Source organism: Panthera uncia, chromosome D1 (assembly GCF_023721935.1).
Source record: "Panthera uncia isolate 11264 chromosome D1, Puncia_PCG_1.0, whole genome shotgun sequence".
Classification (NCBI taxonomy): domain Eukaryota; kingdom Metazoa; phylum Chordata; class Mammalia; order Carnivora; family Felidae; genus Panthera; species Panthera uncia.
Genome location: NC_064808.1, coordinates 74,883,992 through 74,898,128, shown reverse-complemented (window position 1 = coordinate 74,898,128; position 14,137 = coordinate 74,883,992). Strand labels below are relative to the sequence as shown.

The window sequence follows — 14,137 nt, the reverse complement described above, 5'->3', positions numbered from 1 at the left end:
ATTCTATAAGAATTGCTTGTTTTTTGTTTAAGAAAGGGCTATTCACTAAATGTGTGCTTTCCCCTTCCATAGTACAAGGTGGTCTCTAGGAAGCAGCTGCCTAGCTAGAGAGTCATTCTCCAGCATTGCCTATACCAAGGTAGGGCCGGGTGATTAATTCTCATCATTAGAATGTGAACTGAAATAATGTATTTCACTTTTGAGAAAGGAAGTTTCTAAGAAGCAGTGTATATTCTTTGTTCTCTCTTTTCCCATCTGTTGACTAGATTCAGGAGATTGCAAGAGTCTAGCAAATGCAAAATCACAAGATGGAAGGAGCCTAAGTCTGTGAATCACTATTTAAAGTTATACTGCAACCAAGTCCTTTATCATCATAAAACTGCTGAAAAAGATTTATTATAAGTCTCTAAAATTCTCAGGTTTGTTTCATCAGCTAGAGTTACCCTGATCAATAGAGGAATGGGTACCTTGAAGTGGGGTGCTGCTGTGATAAAAATCTCAAGTATGTGGCATTACATTTGTGATCAGGAAGCAGACATCAGAAAAATAACCACCAGAGGCTGGGTAATTTAGAATAGTGGTAAAAAATATTCTGTAAATATTACCTTCAATAATTTGGACAGCAGACCAAATACCTATAATCTTGTAGCTCTATAGCAGTGTTCTCAAGTGGGGATGATGTGGCCGGAGCACATTTGGCACAGGCTGAAGACAAAAGGGAAATGCAAATTTCAGTTATTTTTCAAGACCAACTTAATTGTTACGACTCCTCCTATCAGATTGTGCTTCTTTATGTCACATCAGAATTGATGAGTCCTGCCTTTGCATTCCATCAGCATTGTAACACTTAATTCACTCCTTTTTCTGCATCTTTCTCTCTATTGTAAATCTCTTGAAGTGGATAGTCTTATCCATGTATCCCATACATTGCCTAGGACACGTCTTATGCACAGAAAGTATACATTTAGGCTTTACTGAGTACACGTTTGCTGAATGTCTACTACTCTGCAAAGCATTGATCCTTGATCTTATAGTATTAACAGACACAAATCACAAAAACCATTTCACAATATACTACAAGTCTCATGGACTCTAAGGCCTTACAGATACAAGTTTCGCATTAGGTGTCCCCCGTGACTGCTCACCCTTGGGCATTCTTTCACACCCAACTTCTAATTGCATGAGACTAGTTACTGTGTGAAGTTGCCAGCTGCCTAAAATGGGGAAGACAGAGTACATTTCTAAGGAATAAAGTTGGTGTAAAGAGTACAAATGATGGCCTTTTAAGGAGGTGAGGTGTTGGAACATGATAAACTAATTTTGATACTTGACTAGCAACCAGGATACCAGAAACAGAAACTACTACGGCTGCCTGTGGGACCAAATGGTCAGAGGCAAAGGCATGTGTGTGTATCAGGAAAGACTAACTAAGAGGACAGAGATAAGAAAATAATGACCTATTTTGCTATTTCAGACCAAGGAAGATGAGCTTTGTTTAGCATTCGATTAAAAAATTATTTTAGCTCCTTAGCCCACCTAGGTAGCTCTGACATTAGAATGCTAAGAGTTTACTACAGTGGGGAAGCAAAGCAACAATTTTAATTTCCCTTCCAAACTTAAATCCTGCTTCTCAACTGAAGATACAAATCTGGACTTCTGAAAACAGTGACTGGAGGTAGATTTGGGGTCATAAGCATGCAGGAAAAGGAAATGGATAAAGTCACTCAGAATCAGTAAAAAAACAAGAACAAAGAAAAGCTTAAAATGTAGAGGGTATACAAAAAACAAGTCAGTGAAGAAATGAGTAAGTAAAATAAATCATGATGGTCTCCTTACACAGTCCCTATCACATCATGTTGGCTGTTTTATATGAGATTACAATCGAAACAGATAGGTTTGTATTGTTTTGTTTCTCAAATACCATTTTCCCACATTAATTTCAAGATCTTTAAGGACAAGAACCATTCATCCTCTTATATTTTCCTAAACCCACCACCCCCAGTAGTCTTACGCATATACTAAGACTCTACCAATTTTTGATTCACAATTTAAATTTAAACCTGGCAAAGAATTCTACTTCACTCACCAACCACCCACCAAAAGTCCAAATCTCTCATAAAAAGCAAGTTCCTAATTTACTTTATCAATACCTACAGGTAAAGCTACTCCCACAGAATTCTTGGCTACTAGGAGTACGGGTTTAAAGAAACACTTTAATGTACAGGTTGGTTTTCTGAGAACTGTTGTTGTATCAAGACTCATCAAGGGGAAAACCTGGCAAGACCAGTAAGAAAACTAAGTCTGTGGCTAATTTCTTAGTGGAGAATGAGAAAGCTAAACACACAGTACATTAAGGGAAGAGGAATTGGGAACTAAGTATTGATGACTTTGGAGCACATACAGGAAGTACCCAAATAGCTTCTGTCATCATCCACTAACCATTCCCAACTACTGATCACATGCATTTAACTTGGCACTGACTTTTTAACATTCTATAAAAAAAGAAAAGCAGAGATTTCAGGGACCATCTATGAATGAGCTGCACACACTACTAAGCCTGGGACTATGATGCTGCAATACACATCATTACAAAATACACCTCACTTTAGCCCACATTTCCTTTTTTTCCTTCTCTAACCAACTCCTCTTGTATTTCAACCTATCCTTCCTTCTTTCCCCATATCATCTCATGTCTCCCCCTTTGATCTGTATGGCTCTGAGTGCATACATACTCATGTGGTTTTGATAGTAGCAGTTTCCAGTATCTCTGGTCTAGTAAGATTTCTGTTGGTATAATACTGTGCCCACACCTCAAATTTCTTTGAGATTGTCTCATGAACTAAAGAGAAATGTTTGCAAGAGCTGTTTATTTTCCCAATGGTGGATTTTAAATTGTTTATGTGAGAAAGACTCCTTAGTGAGCATGGCTAACCCGAAATCAAAAGACAGATGATCCAAGTTCAAATGCTATTAGGTTGGAGATAAACAGAAATAAAACTACAGAGTAGTGAAAAAGGAAGACTAACCTCATGAAAGAGTAAAGGAAAGGTCAGTTGCTGCCACAAGTGCACTGGAAAATAGAGAAGTAAATTCAGACATCCGTTACAGGTCTGGAGGGAGGTTGGTGGCAAGAAATAAAATTTGAAGACTGGAAAGGTTAAGAGGTTAGCCTAGGTTGGACAGTACAAGTGGAGGCTTTGTCATCAAATACCTGGGTTTAAATTCTTACCTGTAGCCAAGTGATTTTCAGCAATTAAGAGTATGAGCTGAGCAACAGTATTTCCACCATAATTTGAGGATTATACAAGTACATTGTTTAGAACATAACATGATATTCAGTAACGGGCAGAGTTTATACTTATGTTTAAGGATAAAAGGGTCTAAAACAAACTGTAGCCTACCCATGTTGCCAGCTTTTGGAAAAGAGCAAATAGGTATAAATCTAAAAAACAATAGCAGTCTCTCACAGGCTAGAGAAAGAGTCACAAGATTCACACTCAAGGCCACAAAACAGTGAACCTTTTACTAGATATTAAAATTTAAAACCACACAGCTTAACAGTAATGTTCATTTTACCACTAGGTGGCAATGATACAGCTGAATTTCACTGACAAGATTAATTTTAAAAATTGAACAAACCCAGACAGAAATTCCAAGAAGCTTTTATACATATTTTCATGTTAGAAAAATGAAAAATTATTTTATATACAATTTAATTTATAGTAGAATGTATAATTATCTAATTCAAGATGTATGTTAACTTCTGATGCTTTTTTTCCTCTGTGCCCTGAGGCAATTCATGCAATAATTTTTAAACAGTTCTCATCACAGAAGTCTTTTTTAAAAAATCTGGACATATATCATGAAGATAACAGAAATTAGGGAAAGCTAAATCTCTTTGAAGTCTTAGAATTCTAAGAAAGGCACTATAAAATGCAAAATATTTTAATAAAAAAGTTAAACCTTTAAAAAAATGACTGAAAGAGGACATTTTATTTTTTAAGGGCCAAAGCATGAAATAATATGGTGACTCACGTTGTTTTTAAATTACAAATTAAACCAATATTCATACGTGTAAAGTCTTTTCAGTGTGTTGAATAAACATAAAATTACTAAGCAAATTTAGCAAAATTCTGACTTAATTTTGCTAATGGATTCTGGAATAAATACCTTTTTACAACTGTCAAAAGAGTAAGTCATGAAATTCCTTAAAATTCCTTAAAATTACTTTCCGTAATTATTTCTGCTTTCTTCATAAAACAGGTCTCAACCTGTGGCTTGTTAAAAATAATAACAAAATTTATTCTTTCATTTCTTTTTCTTTTCATATCAAATAAAAAGGAAAGGCATGATAAACTTTTTCAAACTACAGACATTTCCAAGTACACAGTAAAAAAAAACATAAATTCCCAAGATTCTCCCCCACATAGGTGGGAGTTCATACCACCACATGTAACATTACAAAATCTGTACTATAATTACATGAATAAATAATTACCCAATTCATAAGACCCAATTAAAACAAGCCTATTTATTCCCTTTTCATAAATAACCTAAAGTTCCCCAAATTTTTAATTCACAGTTTTCTACAAATAGATCAGAATATCTCTTTTATATATCAACTTTCAAGTAGTTTTCTAATTTAGTAATCAATTCCTATATATTTACTTCATTCGAGAAAACTCTCCCCCTTGCTACCTAAACAAATGCAAGAGAATAAAAGTATGATGTCTAAGTTATTTTTATAATTCATAGATAAGTTTCCTCATATTGGACTTCACTTTAAATTATTACAGATCACCCGAAATCTAAAATATAGGTATTTCTCATTCTGTCAGTGTATACAGATACACAAAACATAACCATTTAAGATGTCAGCACAAAGTAAGATTACTGTGGCAGCCCTCATAAACCGAACTATAGATTTCAGGAAAGTGCTCAATCTGTTCAGTTGTCTATAATTTTTGTTAGAAGTTTTAGGAAATGCCACTGTAATAGAAGGGATAATTGCAGGTCTATATGTGTATAGGTAATTTGTATCTATACAGAATCAGCTTCCAGTTATCTGTACAAATAAGGGAAGAGACACAGGATGCAAAACACATACTCCTCGAGCCACTTCAGATACATTTTTGTATCTCTATTTCATAGGACTGTGTCTGAGAATTGAGAACACAAAGAAAAGTAAGCCATACTGCAGAGACTGAGTTACAAACACAATTACCAAAACAATGGTAACAATGAAATGCCATTATTGACTTGAATTTGTCATCTTCTGTTTATTTCTGATGGTGGCTCGAAGTTTACGTATCACCAGTTTATCGGGCAGAATCATATCACCTTGCTGTTCTAGATAATCCAATAAGTTTTCAGTCCATTGGAGAGCAGCTGCATGATTAATATGCTTCTCTGGAATCAGTTCTATTTCCTCCTCCTCATTTTCACTAGATTCATCTGTCTGGCCTTGTGCTCTTCTGATGATTTCGCTGTCAGTTAACACTTCATAGCCTGGTTCAGTACTGTCCACTTCAAGCCATTTTTCAATGTTCTCAGTAGTCACATTTTCCAATCCTTTGGTATGTTGTAAAATGGTGGCCACAGTAGCCACAGAAACATCTTCTTCATCAAAGTCCAAGCCTTCTTTCTCCTCTATGGTAGGAAGAATCTTCTTCCATGCTCTGCTAATGGTAACTGGCTTTACTAAATTCCATGCCATTGCTATTTCATAAAGTGCATCTAGCAGAGTTAGCTTCTTCCAGAATGATTTCAGGTCATTACCTTCTTCCAAGTTGTTCTGAAGAAGACCTGCACGATAATTTCTCTTCATTGTCGCTATGACTCCCTGATCTGAGGGCTGGATCAAGGAAGCCACATTAGGTGGTAAATACTTAGCAAATATTTGGCCATCGTCTGACCTTAGGACGTTTTCATTTGGATGTGTTGGTGAATTATCCAACAAGAGCACAGCCTTTTCCTGTAGGCCTTTAGATCTTAAGTACTCTCGAACTTGTGGCACAAAGATCTTATCAAACCACTGTCGGAAAATGGAAAGATCCATCCATGCACCTTTTTGGCTGAAATAAGAGACTGGCAGGTTTGAGGTGTCAGTTGACTTGAAAGAGCGAGGTTTCTTTGCTTTCCCCACAACACAAAGTTTCAGTTTATGTAAACCTGTTGCATTGGCACAACACATGATAGTGACTCTTTCTTCAATTGACTTGTGCCCTGAGACAGTGCATTTACCTTTGATCACAGAAGTCCTGGAAGGTAGGCATTTCCAAAAGAGTCCAGTTTCATCAGCATTGTAGATTTGTTCAGGCTGTAAATTCTCTCGTTCAATAAAGTCTCGGAAGTTGTTACAAAAATCTTCCACAGCAGTCTCATCTCCATTTAATCTTTCATTTCTAATGTTAATCTCTCTAATGCTGTGCCGCTGCTTAAAACGAGTTAACCAACCAGCAGAGGGGTTAAAATCACCATCCATGCCCAAAGCATAAAAAAAGAACTCTGCCCTTTTTGCACAAATTGGTCCAGATATGGGATTCCCTTTTGCTCTTTGCTGGTTGAACCATTCTAGCATTGCTCTATCCAGTTCCTCATACATAGATGGCTTCATAGATTTCCTCTTGGCAAGAAGACTTGTGGAATCAGAACTGCTTGCATAAGTTATAATCTTTTCCTTATTTTTTCTTATATCCCGAACTGTTGTCTCACCAATCCCATAAATCACTGCCAGTTGTTTGGAAGAACCTCCGTCTTCAAGTTTTTTTATTATATCAAGCTTATCTTTAATAGTTAACACCACCCGCTTCCGTTTCCCAGACATGCTGAGGCTGTGGGACTCAGGCCCTTGACCCACACTCACACTGAAACAATCTACAAAATCCTTCCTTCTTTCACACAGACCCACTTTAGCAGTCTTACAGCCTCAGTCTTTCAACCTTACCAGGAACCTGGTGACCCTGACCCCGTCCCTGGACGGGCTTGGCCGGCAATGAGACGGCAGAGGAAGGTGAGAGGGAAGGAAGTTTGAGGGAACAGGCCTTTAACTTAGATGGGCAGTAGAGGAGGCCCAAAGTCACCGCGGATAATCCGGATTACAAACATTTGTTTTATTCCCCCAGTGGCCGCGATAAAGACTATAACTCCATCGTGACCACAAACCTCCTTCAAGCCCTGATCCAGGGTAAACACGTCCGTCACTAGCCCCTGCCACACCCCAAAGTTACAGCAGAGAGCGGAAGAGCCACGGAGTCGGGGACTAGCCCCTTTCCCCAAGGGAACGGCTACGTTTGATTGCTTCCCCAGCAGCCAACCCCTTCCACCGCAAGCCACACTTCCCCGCGCTGGGCTTAGCTTGGACAGTCCTCCCGGCCCCTCACAGCCCGCCGGGCCCCTCTCCCCACCTCAATTGGAACCAGGACCCGCACCGATCCCTGACTAACGCGCGGCGACCGCTCCTCCCCCAGCACGCGCTCCCGGAAGATACCCCCTCCCGCCGCCGGCTCCGCCCCCTGCTCCTCCCAGAGGCGGGACTTCCCCTGGTCCCCGGAAGGAGGAGGAGCGTGGCTAGTCTGGAGAGGGTACCTGGGGCGGAGGCAAAGGCGGAGGCAGAGGCGGAGGAGCTTTGAAAGGTGAGGGCGCGGGGGCGGTGCAGGGCCAGCTCGGGGCGGGGACTCGCTCTCGCTCAGGCTGCTAATGGCTTATTAACTGAGCCCGGGAAGCCGCGCCTCCCGGCAGGCGGGGGAAAAAAATTCCCGCGGGCGCTGTCCGGGTGGGTAGGACTAGCCCCTTCTGCGTCTTTCTGCACTCGCTGCCCCCCTGGGCTGAGCTGCAGCGGGCCCGGTGTTTGTTTCTTCCGCGGTGGGGAAGTGGGCGGGACTGGTAGTGGGGAGCTGGAGTGGTGGTTTCGCGGGTTTCTGGCCTTTCCAGACCCTTGTTGGGTTGCGGAGCTCCCCTGGGGCCTGGGGGATTGTGTCGTCCCGCGCACGTCATCGTGAAGCTCGGTCTAAGGGTCCGGTTTCCCAGCTACGGTGCCCCTCTGCCTTAGGCAGAGTAGCGGACTGGTGGGCGTGCTGCGCTGGCTACCTGCGTCCCGTCAAAGAGCCAGGTTTGTAATCCGGAAAATGACTCTGGTGTAAACTGCAGAGAGGATCCTTCCTCTGCCACCCATCCCTGCTGGAGTTAGAGAACCACCTTCAGTGTTAAAGATTTTAATGAATACTGTAGTTGTCCCGGATGCGAAACTGGCAGGATTCACTCTGCGAAATTGTGGAGCATTGGCTCGTGATTCTAAAGGGGGGAATTATCTTTCTCTCTCTGTTATCTTTCCATTTCTTATTTCTGTCATGTTGTGCTGCCCTGTTTTCTACCAGTGGAAGAACTGTGATAAATGTATCCACAGCAATGTGAAAAGAACGTAATCAGAATTATAACACTGTAGCCCTTAAGTCATGTATTATGCCGGCTTATACTGGTGTTCCCAGTAATTTCATCAGGTTGTGAGCCCCGTGGAAGCAGAGGCCGTGTTGATTTCTTCTAGTAGCGCCAAGCTCCGAGCATGTGCTGGCATTCAATAACCATTTCTTTGGCCTCTTAAGGTTTTCTCTCCAAACTATCATATAAAAGGAAATGTCAGAGAGGGGTGTTGTTTTACAAATAGGAATGCATCCCTTCTGGTGAAATTTCAAGTAATGCCTGGGGTTCCATTGCTCTTCAAACCTTAAAAATGTAAACTGTCACCTGACAGGGCAAGTGATTCCTAGAATGAATCTTTTCTTCAGGATAAATTAACCTCAAAGCCTAGGCTACACGATATTTCCTTTGATAAGAAATTCAAGTAGCATCATCAAGTACCTTTGAGTTGTAGAATGACTGTGTGAGAGACAACAATATGGATTTTTACCTTTAATCTGTATTCTTTGGCAGACTGCATAAGCTATGTATATGCTTTTTTTTTTGGTTTTTGTATATGCCTTTTGTGTGATATTCACACAGAAGCACAAAGATGTGATCGTAATGATCTTCTTCATTTATTTAATGCTTTCTGTTTGGAGTTTCTTTGTTTTTCTCTTTGCCTAAAGGTAAGGTATTATTAAAGAAGCTTGATTAAATTCTCATTTCAAGAAATTGAGTGTATACTCAGCATACAAAAAGAAATTACATCCATTGCATGGATTCTTTTTTTTTTTTTTTTTTTTTTTTTGAGTGAATTCTGATGACCCAAGAGATGTCATTTTCATCAATCTAGCTTCACCTTCTCATTTCTCTCCTCAGGTTCAGTTCATTCACCCTTTCCCTCTGTCATCATTCTTCCCTCCCCAGCTAACATTGTAAAAGTATTCATAATTTTAAAAGAGAAGTCAAGCATATTTAAATTATCCTCTTTTTCAGTGACAGCAATTTTGAAATATGAGGAGAGACCCTGGAAGTTTGGCAGTTGGCCACATGAGACTTGATTTATTTAAATAAAATGTGTTTCTTCAAATATTCAATACTGCAGTTTTCCAAAATAATTTTTTTTTCTCCTTAGAAACTGACTTTTTGAAATTTTTACTTTTGGACTCAATGGGGAATCCTTAAATTTTGTGATCAGTGTCATCAATAAGATGGTAGAGGGAAGTCACAAATTTTCATTTCTTTTACACATTCTTTTCTTGCCTATTGGATGGACAATTTCCAGAAGTTACTGGCCTAACTCATGTGCACTAAAATTGTTACTATTTAAAAAAAACTGTTTAAAAAAATAGTTTTTTTAAAAAGCATGTTTGTAAACTCTATGAAACTAAAATTTAGCATGAATGAGAGATAAAATAATGACTTTTTAAAGGCATGGTTTTTACCACCTTGTACAAATGTAATATTGGCAGCAGTCATTGTGTAGCACTGGACAGGAAATCAGGAGAACTGGTTTCTAATCCCTGCTCTGTCACTAACAAGCTGTATGATCTTCGGTAAGTCATTTGAACTCTGCGTATTTGGCTTTGATATTTATAACTGAATGTAGATAATATCTTCTTTCTAGGATCATTGTCAGTATTTAAAAACATGAAAATGCGCTGAAAAATTACTATACATATAAGAGTTTTTAATAGCTTAACCATATGCAGTCAGATACTTTTACAGTGTCACGTTGTTAATCATTTCTACTGCTGTTGTAGAAGCCACCTATTGATATGATAAATGTCTTTTGACATGGGATAGTTTTGTGAGATAACCATCTAATGTACATGAAACTGCTTTTGCATATTAATAAAATCATCTTTCATTTAATGTTCCTACTGTTCACAGTTGCTTTAGTGTATCTATTGAAGCCATATTTGTCATTTGTTTTCATAAATGTTTTCTCATTCTTTCTCCCAGTTCAGATTTATTAGAAAGACATTACAGTGTAATGCACATGCATGGTGTATGCAAATTTAGCTCTATGTGCTTAAAAAAAAACTTATTTGTACTATATGGCTTCACAATATAAGCTGCCCAGTTTGGTGCTTAAACACACACACACACACACACACACACACACACACACACAAAACACCAATAATAGTAATCTGTTTATAACCAGGAGAAGAAACTGGATGGACCTGCTGTGAAGCAGTATGATATATAGTTTCAAGAGGAATATAGAGATTTTTAAGATAATTTTGACTACACACAATTCTCATCTTGGCTGATTTTTAATATAAGCCTTCTGTAATTTGCAATCCAAGTGTAATTTCAACTAAGAGAATACTTTGTGTGTTGACTAAAATTTGTTAGATTGCTGTTACAATGCTCGATCTATCTTGTAGTGGTTACTGTCATAAGATCACATTTCAGGGGCGCCTGGGTGGCTCAGTCGGTTGAGCATCCAACTTCGGCTCAGGTCATGATCTCACAGCCCCTGAGTTCAAGCCCCGCGTTGGGCTCTGTGCTGACATCTCGGAGCCTGGAGCCTGCTTCGGATTCTGTGTCTTCCTCTCTGCCCTAACTCGCATTCTGTCTCTGTCTCTCTCAAAAATAAGTAAATATTTTAAAAAGTCACATTTCAGCCTACACTATAAATTTCTGCTGTATGATCTTAGAAACCACTATGCTGATTTTATATGAGATATGACCATTTTAGAAACTGTCACGTTGCCTTTAAACATAACCATTTGTACAGTCAAATGAGTGGTATTTCTTCCACTTATGCCCCTGCCTGTCCAAAAAAGGAATCATCTTGGAAAGGTATAAACTTGATTCAGTGATACTGCTGTTGCTCAAAATATTTTGGCATTCTGTTTTTGGGTTTACCTTCAAAGTTACAGCATATTTAAAAAATATATCTGTAATGGTAATTAATGTTCAAGTTTTGAAGTTGGATTTCATTTTTGGAAGCTGCTAATAGTCCCTTATAACTGAGACAAATGAACAAAATGGGTATTTAAACTACTCTTTGGGATAAAAAATGGAGCGTGGTTCTTTTCATATTTTTATATATTTTCTGATACTAAGTTTTATAGAAATCTCCAAGAATATTTTATGCCATAGTGTAAATATTGGAATAATTAGCCACATAAGGTGATTTCTTTGAAGGAGATAGCACTCAATAGAGTACTGAAGTTCTTATACATGTATTATGAGGTCAGTTTCATTACATTGTGATCATATGTCTATTTTCCTTAGCAACTACAAAAGTTCATATGTGTTAACTGTTTTTCTAGTTACATTACTTATCTCTAATTGTTCCTTTATTATATACTTGTGGCAATTTTAGTGGGGTTCACCCTTTTCTGAATCAGTAACTTACAGTATTTATTTTCTTCCCAATATCATGCTCTGCTTCACCATGAAACTTTATTTTTTCACCCAATTTTGGATTGTTAATGTTTTTTATTGGATTATATTCTGTCTTTAACTTTGAGTGGTTTAAAGCCATTGCCATTTTACTAACGTATATAGAAGCTGCTGTCTTCGTAGATAGGTGATCTCTTAGTTTTGCACTGCTATCTTTTGTCAGCTAGTACTTTATAACTTTCTTCCTATAAAATTTTGATCCTTTATGTTATAATTCATGTCATTTCTGTTTAGAATCCTTTGCCTAAGGATGAATGACTCTGGTAACCCCACCCTGTTTTCTATAATTGTCTCTTTCTTTTCCAGCATAAAGCCTTTCTTCACACCCTTTCAGTTGCACTTACTTAACATACCATGTTCTCTCTCAGTGCCAGAGTTTTGACCTTACCATTTTTACCTGCCTGAAATCCCTTTTTCTGTCATTCTTTTTGTTGAAATATAACCAGTCCTTCAGAAGTCTATCAGATCATATCTGTGCAATTAAATCTTCAGTGAAGCATTTGCTATACTATTCTTCCTGCATCTTTATAATTTTATTGCAGTTATTTTTATCTTTCATTTGGACCAAATGAATACCTTGCATTTTTCTTATTATATCTTTGTATGTTCTACCCATGGATGATAATCTTCTGGAGAACAGGACCACGGTTTTTCTGTGCATCCCTTTCAACGCAAGATATAATTCAAAATTGATGTTCATTACAGTTTTTTCATAGCTGTTCAATAAATTATTTGTTGAATAACTGTTCTACCATCTTCACTCAGATATCAGATATTTTATGTGATTTATACTGTTGTGAACCATTTTATAACACCAAATAAATATAGTTTACCATAAATGCATTCATTGTTGTGATCTGATTATCATTATTATATTCCTAATAACTTTATTTTGTAGAAGCTTAAGTGAAAATGGTACATGTTAGAAGACACGAAACAAGGAAAAATTCTAAAACTCAAGAGCATGAGCAGAAATCTCGAGTTGATTGGAGGCGGACTAAAAGAAGTAGTATTTCACAGTTATTTGATAGTGATGAAGACCTTAATAGTGATGAAGACCTTGACAGTGATGAAGAGCTTGACAGCGATGAAGAACTTGATAGTAACAAGGGGTTCGATAGTAATAAAAGCCCCGAAAATGAAAGAAAACTTAGATTAATTGAAGTTGAAAGTGAAGGTAGTAGTAACTGTGAGCGTCTCATGAACACTGGCAACAGTTCAACATATGAAGAAGAAAATAACAAAAACAAACCTAGAAGTACTGACTCACCAGATCATGAAAAGCATTCCAGTCAAGAGGATGACAATCTCAACGAACACACTGGACAGATAATAGAGGAGGATTTAGAAGAAGAACACATCAAGCGAGGGAAGAGAAAAAGGATCTCCTCTGTTATGTACGACAGTGATGAGAGTGACAGCAGTGATATCCTAGTTCGAAAAGTAGGTGTTAAACGTCCACGTAGAGTGGTTGAAGATGAATGTTCTTCAGTAGAGATGGAGCCAAAAACACCCGAAAAAACTTTAGCTGCAAGAAAGCGAGAACAATTCCAGAAACTCAAAGAACTCTCAAAACAAAGATCTCGTCAGAGACGCAATAGTAGTAGAGATTTTGAGGTGTGTTATATTCTATTGGTTTTGTTACTGTTTTTAAATCTTTTTTTCAAAGTATTTAATTTTTATAAAAAAAGTACTGAGTCTGTTCTATTTCTCAATTCTTGAATTTATTTTTTTTAATCAAGTATCCTTGAACATGTTTGATTGCACTGTTGTGTCTAATATAATTTGTTTTATCGTGAGCCTCAGTTCATCATTCTGTTTTAAAATTGAAAGACTGTTTAATATGGTCTTTCCTCTTTTTAACTTCTACTTATAATCTTAATGTCCGTTTTAAACATTTTACATCATTTACCGAGGTATATTACCTTCTTACTAATTTGAAAGTTTGACATTTAACATGACAAGATTTTTTTTAACCTTAAAATATGAAATTAATTTCCATGGGTCATTGGTTTAAGATTTAATCTTTTAATTTTATATCCATACTGACAATTTAAAAGTACAAATTTACTGAAAGGTATGTTCTAATTTAATTAGGACTCTGAAAAGGAATCCTGCCCAAGCAGTGATGAAAGTGATGATGAGGAGGAAGAAGATGATTATGAATATGATGAAGATGGAGATGATTATATTATTGATGACTTTGTAGTTCAAGATGAGGAGGGTGATGAAGAGAATAAAAGCCAGCGAGGAGAAAAATTGACTACATCACAACTGAAATTAGTAAAACAGAATTCTCTTTGTAAGTTAAATATCA

The 14,137-nt window shown here is 37.7% G+C and overlaps 2 protein-coding genes across 13 annotated transcripts in view; one reads left to right on the top strand and one right to left on the bottom strand.

Annotated features, from left to right (window-relative positions):
* Positions 1 to 7,725, bottom strand: part of JRKL (JRK like) — a 53,366-nt gene extending 45,641 nt beyond the window's left edge. For 5 of the 8 annotated variants that reach the window (XM_049620342.1, XM_049620333.1, XM_049620320.1 and 2 more), the window contains exons 1-2: positions 3,027 to 7,443; positions 606 to 705 (exon numbers count right to left, since the gene is read on the bottom strand). In XM_049620342.1, the coding sequence (XP_049476299.1) occupies positions 5,252 to 6,826 (1,575 nt within the window). In that variant the 5' untranslated portion in view covers positions 6,827 to 7,443 and the 3' untranslated portion in view covers positions 606 to 705; positions 3,027 to 5,251. Of the gene's footprint in view, positions 1 to 605; positions 706 to 3,026; positions 7,478 to 7,587 lie in introns of those variants that run through there. The other 3 variants (XR_007455426.1, XR_007455424.1, XR_007455425.1) reach the window with 3 other exon arrangements.
* CCDC82 (coiled-coil domain containing 82) overlaps positions 7,549 to 14,137 on the top strand; it is a 33,249-nt gene continuing 26,660 nt past the window's right edge. For 3 of the 5 annotated variants that reach the window (XM_049620385.1, XM_049620365.1, XM_049620392.1), the window contains exons 1-3: positions 7,928 to 8,110; positions 12,719 to 13,437; positions 13,918 to 14,122. In XM_049620385.1, the coding sequence (XP_049476342.1) occupies positions 12,733 to 13,437; positions 13,918 to 14,122 (910 nt within the window). In that variant the 5' untranslated portion in view covers positions 7,928 to 8,110; positions 12,719 to 12,732. Of the gene's footprint in view, positions 7,635 to 7,927; positions 8,111 to 11,792; positions 13,438 to 13,917; positions 14,123 to 14,137 lie in introns of those variants that run through there. The other 2 variants (XM_049620376.1, XM_049620370.1) reach the window with 2 other exon arrangements.